Genomic DNA, 16,511 nt, shown 5'->3' with positions numbered 1-16,511 from the left:
CACACACACACACACACACACACACACACACACACACACACACACACACACACACACGCACACACACACACACACACACAGTTAAGAAATCACTTTGATTTATGGTCCACCAGTGGAGACTTAATGGAACTCCACTCCTCCGTCTCTGCACATTGACATGGGAATGTATCACTGACGTGTCAAAACACTCGCACACACACAAAAACAGACAAAACAGACAGACACTCGTACGGCCAAAGCAGTGATTAACCTAAATGAACGCGGTGTGTGCTGCTGCAGATTAATGCTAATCTGGATAGTTCCAAATTGCATTCCTCGCATTTCCGTGGCACACAATGGGTGTCATCTCCTTGTTATTTATCACAGCCCCTTTCTTTATTACACTGTATCTGCAGGGCCGGGGTGCCACAAAGGTCAGCGCAGGGGGGAGGAGCAAAACCGCAAGGAAGGTTTAAAGACTGAGGCCAAAAAGAGAGAAGAACAAGAGAGATTTTGGAAGAATTTGTTACAAAAAAAAAAAGGGGATACATAACAGTGTGGCATTAAACAAAAAGGCAAAACTAAATCAGAGCTGTTGTCCTCAGTAGAAACGGTATCTTTGACACTCGCCATCTGGCTCGATGACTGAATGGATTTGCTGACTTGGGAAATTTCAGACTCGTCTTTGCCAAGCGTCACCAAAAACGGATTAACCTGAATCCTCCAAACGGGAGCCGGTGAGCCAAGGACCAAAAGTAAAACCTTAAAAATGCGTCTTCAAGCTGAACTGTAAAGCCAGCGCCATTAAGAAAACCTGGTCGGCGGCGGCAACCGGTGCTCCAGTAAAGCCGCCTTATCAAAGCGAGTTTGGGTTGGGATGATTTCACAGCTTTGTTCGGTTCGCAACCCGATTCTTCCTGCTCTGATTTGGTTGGCGTCCCCTTGTGTTTGTTGGAATACAGTCCATAAAAGACTGACTGAAGTCTAGAATGTACTGTACGTACACACACACACACACACACACACACACACACACACAGAGAGAGAGCTGATGACTGATGATAAATTACAAAACATGCCTCTGCCTCCAACAACAGCAGGGTTAGAATCTGGAGGTGAAAGGCTCACTGCCCCAGGGGGGAAAGATCAAAAGATAGATACACACACACACACACACACAGAAAGACAGCGAGAACCAGGAGAAGCGGCTTGCGATAATAACTGTAATCAGAAGCAGACGAAGCTGAAGACAGGACAGACGTTTCAGCTGAACCTAGAGGAGTGTTTCCCCCGGCTTAATGGTAGGACTTTGGGTTAAAAAAGGGTGACAGGGGAGATCGCTCGTCACAGCCGGTTTCTATTGCTGCTAACAGCCCGACGCGTTCAGGGAGCAGCTCTGGCGTTCCTCAGTGGGCTTGGGTGCGACACGGCTCCGGTCAGAAAAATCGCAACTCGCCACAGCGACACATGGCGAGACAAATTGGGTATTCGTAGCAGAAGTGCAAACCTTATAGATGACTGAATGACGGTGGGTTTCGTCAAGGCCAAAAACCAAAAGGAAACCAAAAACTGAGCAGGAGGATAATCAAATTACTACCTTTTGACTAGCAGTCGTCCGCTTCTCAGAATTTAGGTATTGTGTGTTTGACGTCATTTAACACTTTCACCGTTTTTTAGTGTCACGAATTGTAAATATTTTGTCTTTTAATGCTCAAAGAGACTTAATTATTGTAGATTTTTAAACCATCTCAGTTGTACATTCCTATGAACTGGAGTACACGATTTTTATAACTACACATTATTTATGTTGAAATGTATGTCTTTACTGTACAGTATTTTTTTATTCTTTATTTTGTTTTTTTATATACATACAGCTCTGGAAAATGTTAAGAGAGCACATAAAAATGATCAGTTTCTCTGATTTCACTCTTTATAAGTTTATGTTTGACTAATATGAACATTGTTCTTTGATTCTATGAACTGCTGACATGTCTCTGAAATTCAAAGCAAAAAAAATTAGTATTTATTTGCAAGAAAATAAGAAATTGACAAAATAATACTAATAAATAATAATAATAATGCAAAGAAAATAAGTTCATATTAATTTAAAAACAACAATACTAATGTTTTAACTCAGGAAGAGTTCAGAGATCAATATTTGGTGGAGTAACCAGGTTTTCAGTGGGGTTCAGTGCAGCTGTATAAACGTTTATGGGTTTATTTGCTGCCATCATCCGTCACTTTGGTAATATTGCCCAGAAATAAATGACATTTCTGTTTTATTCATTTAGGCCATGCCAGAGGAAGCGTTTGTTAAAAATGACTAAAGGATTGAAGTTACTTTTACGTTTAGCGTTGAACATCATCATTGCGTAGGACAAACAGGCAGGATAACCTAACAGTGAGCACGGCCAGTTTGCGGGTTGGCCATAATTCCCACAATCCTCCACTTTCTTTGCATTTTCTTGAGCGGAAGGAATAAGGCTGAAATGGTGGCGCCGTAAAAAGGGTCACAAGTCACAGGACAATAGACGCTCTTAGACTGATGGGAATGTCATGAACTTTAAAGACATTTGCTCATAAAACCTTCCATCCATTATCCATCCAATGGCGGGTGGGTAGGAGGAGGTAGAGGGGACATATATATATACATATATATATATATATATATGCATGTATATATCTCACAAATGTTTTGCAATGCATGCAGTAGATGTTAAAAAATGTCAGCGATGCAAATGGGAACAGCCACAATCACCCAAAGATCAGTGATCAGTTGAGCTGCTGACAGTTTTATTGGCCCCATTCTGGCCTGGAATTGTTTTAATTGTGCTCAGGTCTATTTAGGAAACAGGTCAAACTACCCTCACTCCTTTTCTCTGTCTCTCCCTCTCTTGAAAGCCATGGGTCCAGACCCTGCAGCTAGCTTATATTTCATTACCCAAAGGCCAAAATGCTGTACAAACATCCAGCGTTAGAGGGCTGAAAACACGTACGTCATGCTGGACAGAAAATTAAAATCAGATTCCTGTGACCGCCGAGACCGACTCTGCATGATGATGAAAAGTGGAAAATGCCCCTAAGAGGACTCGGCAGAGTTGCATTCTTGGCGTTGCTGAACAGTAAGCTGGCAACGTCGAGAAGTTTCGTTTCAAAACACAGGCCTTCCTCACACTGCTCCTAAAACACAACGCCAAAAGCCCAACGACGACTCCGTTTGGTAAAGATTGCATTCCTGCAAAGCGGTGGTTATTGGGTTTAAGAGAGATACCTGTATTTTTATTTTAGGGTAAATTAGGTCCTAAAAGAGTGCAGAGCCATCCTTGGTAATCCCTCAGATCCACGTACTGGACGGCTGTACAGCTGCGCGGGAATCTCTCATTACACGGAGGGGGACGTTACACCACTGCCAGCTGAATAGCAGACTAATAAAGAGCTCTGGCTGCCAGAGCGGAAATCTAAAACCCACCATTTAGGTCCAAAGCTTTAGCTTTTTTGTTTAGAGCTGCTCCTGTGCAAAAAGTCACACAACAAGTTTTCCACAGCTTGAAGGTGCTAGCATTTCAGAGATAGTGTCACATTTGTGCATGACTGCATATTAGAAATGGAAGCTTTTATAAATTTTGAGTGATATTATGCAAGTCTCATCTGTTTTTTTTTTTTCTTTTACAAACATCTACCATGTTGAGCTTTGATTTACAAGTGTAACCCTGGAGGAAAGAAAGAAAAAAAAAGAAAGGAAAAAAAAAAAGCTCCCCTCGGTCCTCTGAGGAGAAAACCGGAGCCTCTGCCAGCAGCGTATTGACTCGGCTCCTCAACGAAATGAAACCAGCGTCCATAAACGCCCCTATTGTCCAATTAAAGCGGAGACCCTCCCACGTGTGAACACCTCCAGCTCGGCGGAGCATTGTAGAGGAGGATTTTCCTCCAACGCGCGTGAAGCTGCTTAATGTGCTGTGCGGGCTCGACTTGCGAGGGCCAGGAAACCTCCTGCAAACATGTTCGGAGGCAGAAAACAATTGGGAGATTAATTTGAGGGCCGGAGCCACGTAATCCTTTGTCAGTGGTTAGCCTGGTGAAGACGCCGTCAGCGTAAACATGCAGCGACTTCCAGCACTGGAGTTATACCTCCAGTGGGGGGGATTATGAGTGAAACCTGCTAGTCTACGTCTCTGGAATCCTGCGGCCGGTCGTTTAGCTAACGGGAGTTTTACCGCACTTCTGTAAAGCAAAAACCCTTACGCTGAATACATTTACAAATCACTTAAGTAAAACCACACTCTCAAGTCTTTCTTAAAAAGAAAAAAAAATGCAACATTTACTTTAATCTGAAAGAAATTTACATTACACCAGAGAGACAGTATTTTTCTTCTTTGCCGTGGGAAGATGCTTCTGATGTTATTTCTGGTTCACAGTTGAGCATCATGATTTTAAACCAGACAGTCGCAGCCCATTTCCTGAACTCGTCTCTGTGTGGCGTTTCTTAAAGCGCCACCTCCAGCTGGAGTCTACACATCTTGTGAATCTCTGTCATATTCACAAACGGGCTTCGGTTCACAATCCTCCCAAGGACGCTGCTGTCCTCGCCGCTTGTGGATTATTTTCCCACCAATGTTTTTCTTTTGCTCAACTTTTTGTGAAAAGCTCGTTTCTTCTTTGTTGAGGGACATGATGCCACGTGATTGATGAGGCCAGTGGGTCTTACACAGGCGGACTGCATCTTCTCTGAAAACCTCGTATTTGTGCGATTCTTTCATAATATTCCACAAGAACAGGAAGACCCTCAGATGCCGGCATGTCAGCCAAGCGTTTCCATGCCAACGACACACAGACACTTAGCAACAGGGGTCGCTCGGACCTCACTGACGCAGCTTAAGTGGCGCCTTTTCTTATTTTCAGAGCCGATCACTACGGTAGCCGATACTTCCTAAAGAATTTGCTGCGAAAGGAAAAGCAGTCAGCGAATTTCGTAGACGAATAGAGAATTTGCATTTATTCTACCTGCAACCAGCAGGCAAAACCAGGGAAACAAAAGCTACGATTGTCGCTTGTGAGTACGTGAGGAACGAGAAAGAGTTTGAAAAGTTGTTGCCGCAAATTTCTGGTTTAAGAAATAAAGTTTTTTATTTTTTTTGGCACACTTAGGATTTTTATTTATTTATTTCTTTTTACTTTTCAGATGGCCAAGTCATTTTGAAAATAACTTCACCAACTGCATTATTAGTTCAACGGATTAATAAACTAACCTAAAAAAAATGATTTGTAGCCCTTTAAGATTTGTATCCGAGTAACCCTTGTGTAAATCATAACGTTGTCATAACATATAATTCAGAGGAAAAATGTTGTTTTTTCTTTTGACATCTTGTTTTATTAAAAGAAGTAAACGTTCAAATTGGCATCCCCTCTTTTCAGCGACAGCTTATTTTGTTATGCCTACACGCATCACCGCACATCAGGCATCGGCGAGAAAATCTCCTTAAACCAACAAACAAAAACTCCAGAGTCAACACCGCGTAGCTCCAGCGCCTCCGAGTGTCTACGCTGCGCGGTCCGAACGGAAACGTGTGCAGACGCGCCGGTACCTGCTCCGGCTTGAGTCCCGGCGGCACCCAGGCGTACTCCTCCAGGGCGCAGCCCGAGTCGTCGTCCGAGGTCGAGTTCCTCTGGAAGTCGTACATCAGCTTGGTGACAGTCTTCTCCATTTCCACCGGCATGGCTGTCACTGCATGCTCTTCACGCCGACACTTGCAGTGCACACAGATCTTCCTGCCATTGGACAGACAAAGGAGGGAAGCAACGGTCAGGCAACCCCCGTGTATACACTGGAAATTTATAAAAGGATTTTGGAATACAGAACAAAGAAAGTGAATTGCGATAAGCAAAAAGGATTTGTAATTGTCAATGCAGAGCTATTGCAGCTGACGCAAGGAAAACGTGTAAGTAATAAGAATAGTATCTCAAGAGAAAGAAAGAAAAAAAGGGATGATCTCACAACTTGGTTTGAGTTGCTTTAATAGCTTTAACAAGGATTTTTAACTGTGGTACCACAAACAGTGGATGTAACTGAACATGAAGAAAGACTCGTGCAAAGTACAATGTAGTTGAACGCAATACAGGCAGTGACGATTATAGAAAACAGAGCTTTGTGAGTAACAAAATTTACACAGCAGCCTGAACAAAGTTGGCATGAAACACTTCCACATGTCTTACCGGAACACATGCGCAATAAAAGGCTTTATTTTCTGCAAATCTGCTTCAAACTTACTGAGAACTTCTTGTTATAGTAGAGCAGGGATGTGAAAATACCATTAAAAAAAATACAATAGATGTGGGTTAGTACTTGATTTGGGTGGAGTCGACCTATATTTTTCCCTTTTAATCCAACCAATATGTATTCTTAAGCAAACCGAGGAGACGGTGTGCGCATACGGATTTGTGCGTCCTTGACAGATCCGGAAAATGGGAAAAACCGGGTGGCCGAAAGGTCGCACCACGCCAACCCCGTAACCCCTCAGGCGGCTAAACCAAGGAGACAGAATCTCATTACCTTCCCAGATGGATGCCGTGTCTGACAGTCAGCGCCACGGAGGAGCTTAAGGACACCCAGGACTCGGTTTGACACACCGAGGCCTCAAGTGAGTGTGGATCTGTTGCAGGATGCGCACAACGTCTGCATGCAAGGCAAACCGCAAAATGGCTAATTCCCCGAGCTAACTGCTCTGGTGAACATGGATGCTGTTGATGGGTATTATCAGGTTGTAACGACACCTTTCAGCCCTAATAAAGACTATTTTGTACAACTTTGGCTTCCTGTTCCTATATCTTTGTTTACTTCTTAGTCATTAATTGCTACATACTCAGAAAACAAGAAGAAATACTTAAATTGCTATTGTCATGTTTGTCAATTCTCAGAAACTCCCCTCTTGTCATATTTAATTAAAACGCTCCGGTTTGGTTTGAAATAATGACAGATCTGTACAACAGAACCATAGTCATGTCCGGATACTGCTTGCATTTAGCAAAGGTAATAACTGCCAGACCAACGCGCCTCGACTGGTCATTAGCGACTCAATCACCCAGAGAAAAACTTAAAATAAATGCTAAGTGAGACGCGACCTTCATCAACACTTAAGATTCTTCTTCATATGCCTGAAGCTCAAGTAGCTTTGTCAGCTCTCTCTCTCTGTGTGCAGAAAGGCAAACCTCTGCATCTTCTGCTTTTGTTGTGGAAGGGCAAAGCCAAAGACTTCGCAAATGCAATGCATGCAAATTAACAAACGATCCCAAGTACCCAGATGTTGTTGCTGCAGTGAATATTGATGAAGGAGCAATGATAGAAAAGATAAAGTCAATCAGACCTTCTGGGAAGGAGAGCGAAGCAAATTTCAACCCATACAGAAAAGCGTCCAATTACAGAACAGAACCTTACACATCATAAGCTGATTGGTTAGTCGGGGCACTCTACGCTGTACGAATGATGACTGAGCTGTGCGTGTTTCAAAGTGGAGGCCATCTTGCAAAGTGTTTTCCAGTTGTTGCATCAGCGTGTGACTTTGTCTGGTGAAGTCACTGGTATGCTGGATATAAACGGGTTTGCTTTCAACTTGACACCCTGATATCAACGAGTGGTATTTAGGTCAGAGAGGAAGCATTTTGATTTGCCCTCCAGAGCTGACCGAAAAAGATGAATCACCAGGCTACAAGAAAAATAAAAATAAAAATCACTGAATAAGGCGTCCACCACCTTTAAGTCCTTTATACAGCAGCTCCACTGGTTTACCACTGGTGGTGGTGCGTGCTGAAAGAAGGCTGAGTCGTCACAAACAAAAGACACAGCACAACATTTTTGGAAAAAAACAAAAAAATACTTCACCTAAATGTATTTGAAACATAATACATATTGGTTGGATTAAAAGGGAAAAATATAGGTCGACTCCACCCAAATCAAGTACTAACCCACATCTATTGTATTTTTTTTAATGGTATTTTCACATCCCTGCTCTACTATAACAAGAAGTTCTCAGTAAGTTTGAAGCAGATTTGCAGTCAGCTGTCTGGCCGTGCACAGGAATGAGTAAGAGAAGGACAACGCAGCATTATCCTCTGTGCAGCCAGCTTGGTCATTGGATTCTGTTTAGGATGTAGAGACAAAGCCTGCATTGACCGCATTTGATCGTCATTTTAGACTGATAAAACCTTGTTGGATATTCGTACACTGAACAATAGATTCTATAAACATAGTTTGAGGCTTATGAAGCCATTATTTTACACGTGTAAATAAACATTCACATGATTTCTATTGTTTTTTCTTTTTCTTTTCTGGAATTAGACATACACAAAGTCAGCAATATGTAGAGGAGTCCAGCTTGGAAAATCTATTGTAGTTTCACTAAACAGTTTGTGAAACTTTTACATGACATTTGTGAAAATAAAACTGGAATCTTTCTTTTCCTTCCCCTCTTCCCCCTCACAGTTTTGCAATAAGTTTGTGTCATTTTCGTAAACCGGAGGTGTCGCATCGTCTCGTGAGCTACATGCATCGCTAATCCATAGTAGCAGCACATGATGAGATGGAAAAACACACCAGCATGTGTTCCATCCTTCAGACATGCTTTCAGCAACTCAGAAGTTACGCCTCCCTTGGGCCGAGACCAAGTTTTCTTGAGCAGGATGACCCGAGCTGACGCGAAAGGAAGCATTTCACGACCCTGTCCTACACTTCGCCTCTTACAGTGAATCTGGAATTCAAAGCGGAGGGTCTGGTGATTGTTAAAGAGGGAAGCTCCTCTCCGACTCGATCTCTTTCCAGATGTTGTGATGATCCCCCACCCGCTCCCCCAGAGATCCACCTAGCAAACATCTTCAGAAAGTAGATGCTTCACACCTACAAGTCCCATTTCCTGTTTCTCCTTCATTCCCCACAATTGACATCACGCCTTGACGGACTTGCTGGGGATTTCCCCTCCGCTGAAACACAATCCCCGAGCTCCACCGAGAAGGCTGCATGATTTCAATTAGATCAGATTTAGTGACTCTGGAAACACAAGTCAAGTACATCGCAAATGCCTCGTAAATGACTCCGAGGTACAGAGAAGGAAGCGAAGGGGGGTCGCGGGGTGTTGTACCGCTTCCACTTCTCAACGTCGCCTGCCCATTCTCAACCCAGGGGGAGTTGTAAATGCTGGCATATCATTGGTCGGGCCGAGTGCGAGGTTTACTTAAGTACTTGGGGGGTATGCTTTTCAGATGGCAGTCGCTGTGACCATGATGTCAGTGGACAATGATTCACAGTTTCCAGTTAATTATCCTTACCCAGTTCTACAACCGTGGCCCTTTTACCCAGATTCTGGGTCATTTTAATTTGAAACTGGGTTCTGACAGACGACTCTTTGGATCAGTCAAATGCGCCAAAGTCATTTTAAGTCTCTGCTGCCCGGTGTTTCATTAGGCCAAATGGGTTGTCGTGAAGCAAAGTTGCAATATGTTATCCCTCTTACACACAAATATAAAAATACAAATGTTCATCCATATAATGACTTCTTTAGAACAAAACATTAGAGTTAGGCCTGTTACTGTTATTAGTGAAACAAATTAAAGACGCGGTTTCGCAAACTGCAGGGCTGCCCGACCCTTTGCCACACACCGACAATTACCAGGGTGAAAAACCGCCACTGCATTTCTTCTTGGTTTATAGCAAAAATAAACTCAATTTCCTATTCAAACCATCACTAAAGGACGCAATAACACTGCTGATTACAGCAAATCGACCTCATCTGACTTTTTTTTTTGTTCCCCCTTTCTTTTGTTTCATCACAACGTTCCCACCATCCTATGGGAGCTTTAGCATCTTAGCCACAAAAAATATGCATCGAATTTGGGAATCAAGGCCTGTGAGATTCAATCCAACAGGATAAAAGTGTCGTCTGCGTGCAGAGCTTGTACAAAAGACACTTAAAATACAGAATCCTTCCAAACACTGCCTCCCATGTGATTCATGGCACACATTAACATTGCAAAAATAAAAAATAAAAAAATAAAAAAATGTCCCATTTGACATATTGCGTTGCCCTCATTTCAATGTATCCCCCGAGTCTCTGCCTTGGACGACTTGAAGCAAAACACTCAGGCAGTCGTGAGCGTCTCCTCAAACCGCTGCAACGTTTCCATAGCATCACTGTTGAGGACCGGACTGAAAATCCGATCCTAATGAGGCCGCTCCTCAGGAAACAGAGGAGCAGAACAGCTGGATGCAGGAGGCAGCCAAGTCCCATGTTGATCTTTTTTCCGTCATTTAATCTACTTTACCTCGTTTGTTATCTTTGGAAGAAGTGAACGGAGACAACTCGCCTTTTGTTAAGCAACTCTCAACCTTTCTGATCAGAATTGTGTGTACAAATGGATGAAGCTTCGAGACGAACGATGCTTCAAAACGGTAACTGTTAACGATACAATTACTAGAATGCTAAAACAAGACCGAGGCGTTCCTGACAAGAGTCCGCCTGGACGACGGGTTTTTTTTTCTTTTCCCCCTTTTGGAATCCAATTAGCGACAGCCTGATGCAATGTGTTGCCGAAGCCAGAGATTAGACCTGCTTCCACCTGTCAAAACCAGTTTTAGGTTACAGATAGCCGAGGTTCTGCCTTCTGGTCAGACGGTGTCTGGGTCACGAGCCGTGAACCTACCTTAAGCACAGCTTAAACAGAAATGTTACTTTGGAAGCGTTGATGACTGCTTGTACAAATAAGCTAAGGACTGTAGTCTTCTTTTATGCTTGCTCTGAAACACTGCTGTAAAATAGGACGTGGACAGGATTGTTAAAAAGTAAAATAATGATGTACTGAGAAATCAGTACATCATTATTTTACCGATTTTCCGGCTTTCTCAGTTTCACACCAAAACCTTTTTGTGATCAAGTGCTTCCAGTTGTAACGGAGCGTAAGGGATTGGAAACTGTTTCCTACATGACTGTGGTGCACTGAGGCTGAGAGGCAGCAACAGAGGGTGAGACTCTCAGCAGATAACAGGAAGGCTAAATGTATTGTGGCAAAGTTGCTCCATTTTATCCTCTTGAGCTTTCAACTTTTATCTGTCGGGGATTTTTGGGATTTGCATGTGGCCTTTTGAGAATCTCAAAAGTAGTTAGGGTCTGCCCTCTCCAGGGACTAAACATTGAAACTGCTGCTGTAGTAGAGTTAGCAATGCTAAGTGTGACAATCATTAATCGAAGATGCTAAAGACAGCTAAAAATGTTACCTCAACAAGCATGTTTTGGTTCTAAAATAGCAAGTGCATCCCTATTTCACACTGACTTCTCATTGCTGTTCATGGCAGCAAAGCTATATAAAAAAAGAAGAATTAAAGCTGCTATTGCTCTTTAGGAAAAGTTAGAATCACCTACAGCTGGTATTAACAGGTCAAAACTCTGCAGAACTAGAGTTTGGAGAATTCTGCTTTGTGCTTCTCTTTTTTCTCAATTGCTTTAGTATTTTTTAGGTTTGTGACCCAAACCAGAGAACAAAAAAACACAGCCATCAGTCTCCTATCGGAGCATTTTATCAACCTCATCTCACGTCGGCACAACCAGCAGCCCCTCTGACATGCTTGTTGCGTTACTGGCACCATGACACTGCAGCTTGGAGCTTTAATTTTTATCTTCCAGTCTGTGGGAAATCAAGTAACGACCACAAAATAAAGAAGAAGAAAAAAGAAATCATACTTTTTATAGATTCACTTCATGTAAAATGAGAATATTTAACATAAATAATAACTTTGACTTCTTCAAAAGATATATATTGGAAGCTAATGTGTAAAAGCTATTAATTATGCTCCTCTCAATTTGGTTCCTTTCTCAGATCAGTGACTGCAGCTCCAGCTGCCAATGATCAGCCACGTTATTCATCATCATCATCATCATCATCATTTACCCCTTCAGTCCATTCAAGTGCTAATAAAGTGTTCCTCTTTACTGCTGAACAGTATGTAATAAGTAAACCATCTTCACAGTTCAATAAGCTGCGGTGGGGTTCTGTAATAATATCCTCCGACGCCATTGCCAGTTGTTTCCAACTGCAAAATACAGAGGACAAATAAAGACAGGGTAGTTATTTAGCTCTAAATGAGTTTTATAGAGCAATCCATATGGCACCGTGGCAAACACACGGTCCACGGCACACATGAAGCTGACCGCTGCGCCACAGGGGGTTGTGTGTGTGTGTGTGTGTGTGTGTGTGTGCGCGCGCGCGCGTGTGTGGGGGTGGGGGGAGTGCCACCAGTGGAAACACGTCCAGAGTGAAAGCCACAACTTTAAAACTTCGCCCCCACCTTCAAAGGAAATCCTACAAGCAGGTGTTGATTTAGACAAGAAAAAGTAATAATTAAAAAAAAAAATAGATATGGTTTCAAAAAGCAAAACAAAACATAAAAACACCATCCAACGTTATAAATAATGAGTTGGTAAGAAGACAGAGGACACGTTTTTAGCACAACATGCGTGCTTTTACGCATTTGGACCACAGAGGAAATGGGTAAAAGGTTTGCGCGTTTAAATCGTTTGAAAGAGGAGAAAAATACAAATAATAATTAAAAAAAATCCAGTGAAAATGAAATTTGCAGCTCACCTTCTCACAAACCGAGACGGACTAAAGCCATGGCCCCCGAGCTGACTGCTTCACTTGCTGCGGGCTTTAAAATGAAACGCTCCTCATTGCAGAATCTGTCGCACAGCTCCAGCGCCACCGCGGTGCCACGAAGGCGCAGCAGCCTCGCCCGCTGTGTGTCCCGCACCTCTGCTACATCTATCCGAGAAAAGAGGGGGACAAAAATAGCCTTTTGTGGACCCCCAGCCCCCTTTCTCACTCCCTCCTCTCGCCTCTTCTGCTCACTGCAAATACGCGCAGGAGTTCAGAAAACTACCGTAAACAGATTCCTCAAAGCGGAGACCAAAGGTCCGAGGAAGAGCGCGGACTCCACTAGAAGTGAATTCAGTCCCACTAAAAGAAAAGCAAACTCCTCTGATCGAAAAAAAAGAAGAAGAAGAAAAATAAAGTTTCTGCAAAGCAAAAATCCGGGCGGACACTCGGTGCGCTCAGCAAGAGTCCATTAGAGCCGCTCTTCTTGTTGCAGAACAAGCCACCGAGCAGCAGCAGCGCTTTAAACCAAGTACGCTTATAATGAGGATGCCAAGTCAGCAGTAGTAGCTAAACCACTTCCGGCTACCTTTTCAAAATAAAATAAAGTTTAGACAATCGCAAAATTTCTTTCTTTCAAAACCTTAACATTTCCTATCATGCCACCCCAACAGTTGAAAGTATTTATTTATTGAGATGCCAGAGGAAGTAATGCTGTGTGTCCCCTTTCTCTCCCCCACCTGTTAAGCTGGATGAAAACATGACAGCCATATTTCCTCACTTAAAAATACCTACAGGTTTAGTTAAGTTAAGAAATGTTTCTGGTGGCAAACAACAGTGGAGGTGTGAAAACATTTAACGACAAAACAAATTCCCGGAAGTGTGTCCTGTTTGGGTCATTGAGACGACTTGGCATTAAATGAGTAGTACAACAGCAAAGTTAAAGTTAAAACAATGAGACAAGCAGAATCTGAGGTTTTTAAAGTGTTAATTTTTCACTTAAACAAATAGGAATTATATCAAAAACATTGGAGTTACTGTGGGCTGCAAATGAAACATTTTTATAGCATGGTTCATTATCTATTTATTCAGGGGGGTTTAAACATTTTTGTGGCACTAGCAGCCTTTATTCATTAGTAGCTGGACAGAAGATGAGAAAGAAAAGGAGAGAGAGGAGGGAAAGACATGCAGCAAGTGGCTCAGGGGGTCTAATCACAGACCGTCTCCCTGCTCCACCATGTGGCGCCCCATTTACAGGTATTATTTATCATTTGTGTCAAATTTAGTTTCAGGTTAAATCTTTAATTAATTCTCCATCAAGTGAAAAACATCTCTCTCTCTTTTTAATTGATCAAATGGAGTTTTATTTTGAAGGCTGCTTGGTTAACTTCCTTTCCGATTCCGGATTCTGGTTGGCTTCACACACCTCTTCCTTCTCATTCCTCCTCTCTCTCTCTCTCTTTCTGTCTCTCTCTCTCTCTTTCTCTCTCTCTCTCTCTCTCTGTGTTGTGATGTCAGCAAGTCATCCGTCCAACATTGGTGTAATTAGCAGCCTGACTTGCTGGTGCTCTGGCAGAATTTCCATGTGAATTAGCACAGTTCCCGTGAATACACCAACTCAGGATGAGGAGAGACAGCAGGGACCTAGGAGCCCCCAGGAAGCCGAGCTGCGTGGAAGCACAGCCAGGCAAGCCTCTGTCAACACAACAGGGCTGCTTAACATAAGAAGAGATCATTTAGCTGGAGATGAGACAAAAGGCTCACAGACAAATGGAAAAATCACAGAATTGTTGCAAAGCCCATTTAAAATCGCTTGGTGTATTTTTTTTTTTTCAGCGCCTCAGTAGGAACCACTGGTGATTCAGGCATACAAGGAAGAACTTTTCAGCTTCTTACCAATCAAATCACCTCTGGCAGAAACGTGACATCATTCAATTAAAGTTTACTTTCATTGCTAGCAAGCCAAAAATGCAAAAAAAAAAAAAAAAAACCCACAGTAAGATATGCTTTTAGATGGAATTTTAAAAGTTGATTTTATTATTATTCCGCCCACGACGTGAAGTTTCGTGACCTGTCGTGGGGCTAGCTGACCTCCACTGTGAGAATCACAGGATAAAACTGTCACTATGACGTTTTGTCACAAATTGAAATAGTTTCTCTAGGTTCAAATTTCTTCTTGTGTGAAGAATTCAATGATAAGAAAGAGACTGGACAAAAAAAGAAAAACTGTATCCATGCGGAAGGAGTTTAGTGGGATAAAATCGCTTGCCGACCGAAAAGATTACAAAGGGTCGACTCGTGTTTTCCAAGAAAAACACCTCGATGATCCTCAGGACCTCTCGGTAAATATTTGGTGGACTGATGAGACAAATGTGGGACAGTATGGAAAGTGTTCGCCCAGGTACATTTGGTGAAAAGTTAACATTTCAGCCACGGCTCCACCACCAGAGACAAACTATGAGCATCAATAGCAACAGCCAAGAAATCACTTCTTTGACTTTAAGCAACTTCTGCCTCCAAAGCCAATTTCTTTAATCAGCCTGCATCGTTGCTCATAGTTTCCTCCAAATTCTTCCCCCAGACAACTTTTCTGTGGTTCTGACAGAGCTGCACTCTTCACCTTTCGGATACCGATCCTCTGGTTCCCTTGTTTGAAGACTAAAGGCCTGGTGCCTTAATGAAAGCCATATTTCAGACCCTGGCATTCCTCTCACACGTGGCAGGAGGAAGCTCAAACATAAGGACGTATTATCGCCAACTCTTTACAAACATAGCGGTATCAGTTACAGCCCAGGCTGCACTTAGGGCCTATCCACAGGATTTTACAAGGAGCCCTTAAGTGACACCGTCCTGCTCTCGGAGCGACCGCAGAAGGGGTCATTCAGATTAAGGTCGGCCATTTTTCCGGATAAGTCATTGCTTTCCGTGATTAAACTGTTTCCAGCTCTGCAGTGAACTGTTTCAAATGCCCCGAGGGGGCCGGAATAAAAGCGCCAAGGCCAGTTTAAGGAGCATACCTCAGATAGCACTGGCTGCATGGACTCCTGGCACGCAAAGAGGACAGGCTTGGTAATTTTAGACTTCGTAGGCATGAGTAGAAACATATTCCAGTTTTAAATCAAAGCAGAGGATGAACAACATTGTATCTTGTACTTGGGCCCTGTCTAAAGTAAATCTTAGAGGCTCAGGATATCTCATCTTACAGCAGCATTTCTTATATCCTACCAGGAAAGGAAGTGATTTATATATTATCTGATGCAGCCAAAAAACACACACCTGATAAAAGCGGAGCTCTTATCTTATTTGAAATATCGCCAGCATCCTAACATAGCCTTTACTTATTCCTTATTTTAGGAGTGCCACTCTTTCCTCCTTTCATGTGGCAAATGCTGATGGGTATCACTCTAAAGTCAGCACACGAGGCAGCTGGGTCTCGCCCCAACAGCTGATAGCTTTGGCATGCCGAGAGTGAGGGAGAAAACTCACCACACAGCTTTTATTCTCACCGCTGAAGAATGTTTTTAAAGTCGTGTCCTAACTACTAAAAACCAGGCCTAATGGTCTGAGCGCCGTCCAAAATCGGAAACTTTCCAAATCCAAATTCCGCCCTTCACCAAGTTAAATGAAAAGTTGCCTGGTTTGTGCCACCTCCGGCAGCAACAGCTGTCACGATTGCTGTGGGGGGAATTTTGGACCCTTTTAATCAATTTCAGCCACACCGGAAGGTTTTTGAACACAAACGGCCTTGTTTAATGCAACACCAAAGCATTCTAAATTGATTTAAGCCCAGACTTTGACTAAGCCAGTCCACAGCATTGGCTTAGTTTTTTTTTTTTTTTTTACGAAACTGATAGGTGGACTTGCTGGTGTGTTTTGGACCGCTGTTCTGCTGTAGAACCCACAAA

At 42.9% G+C, this 16,511-nt stretch overlaps 1 protein-coding gene across 1 annotated transcript in view; it reads right to left on the bottom strand.

The window, feature by feature from the left end:
- Positions 1 to 13,126, bottom strand: part of prickle2b (prickle homolog 2b) — a 24,826-nt gene extending 11,700 nt beyond the window's left edge. The window contains exons 1-2 of the mRNA XM_007571582.2: positions 12,598 to 13,126; positions 5,562 to 5,745 (exon numbers count right to left, since the gene is read on the bottom strand). Coding sequence (XP_007571644.1) covers positions 5,562 to 5,693 — 132 coding nt within the window. The 5' untranslated portion in view covers positions 5,694 to 5,745; positions 12,598 to 13,126. The remainder of the gene's footprint in view (positions 1 to 5,561; positions 5,746 to 12,597) is intronic.
- Between the last annotated feature and the right edge of the window lie 3,385 nt (positions 13,127 to 16,511).

This window comes from Poecilia formosa, unplaced genomic scaffold (assembly GCF_000485575.1).
Source record: "Poecilia formosa unplaced genomic scaffold, Poecilia_formosa-5.1.2 Scaffold283, whole genome shotgun sequence".
Taxonomy (NCBI): Eukaryota; Metazoa; Chordata; class Actinopteri; order Cyprinodontiformes; family Poeciliidae; genus Poecilia; species Poecilia formosa.
Note: the sequence above shows the minus strand (reverse complement) of the source record. Positions and strands in the feature narration are given on the sequence as shown.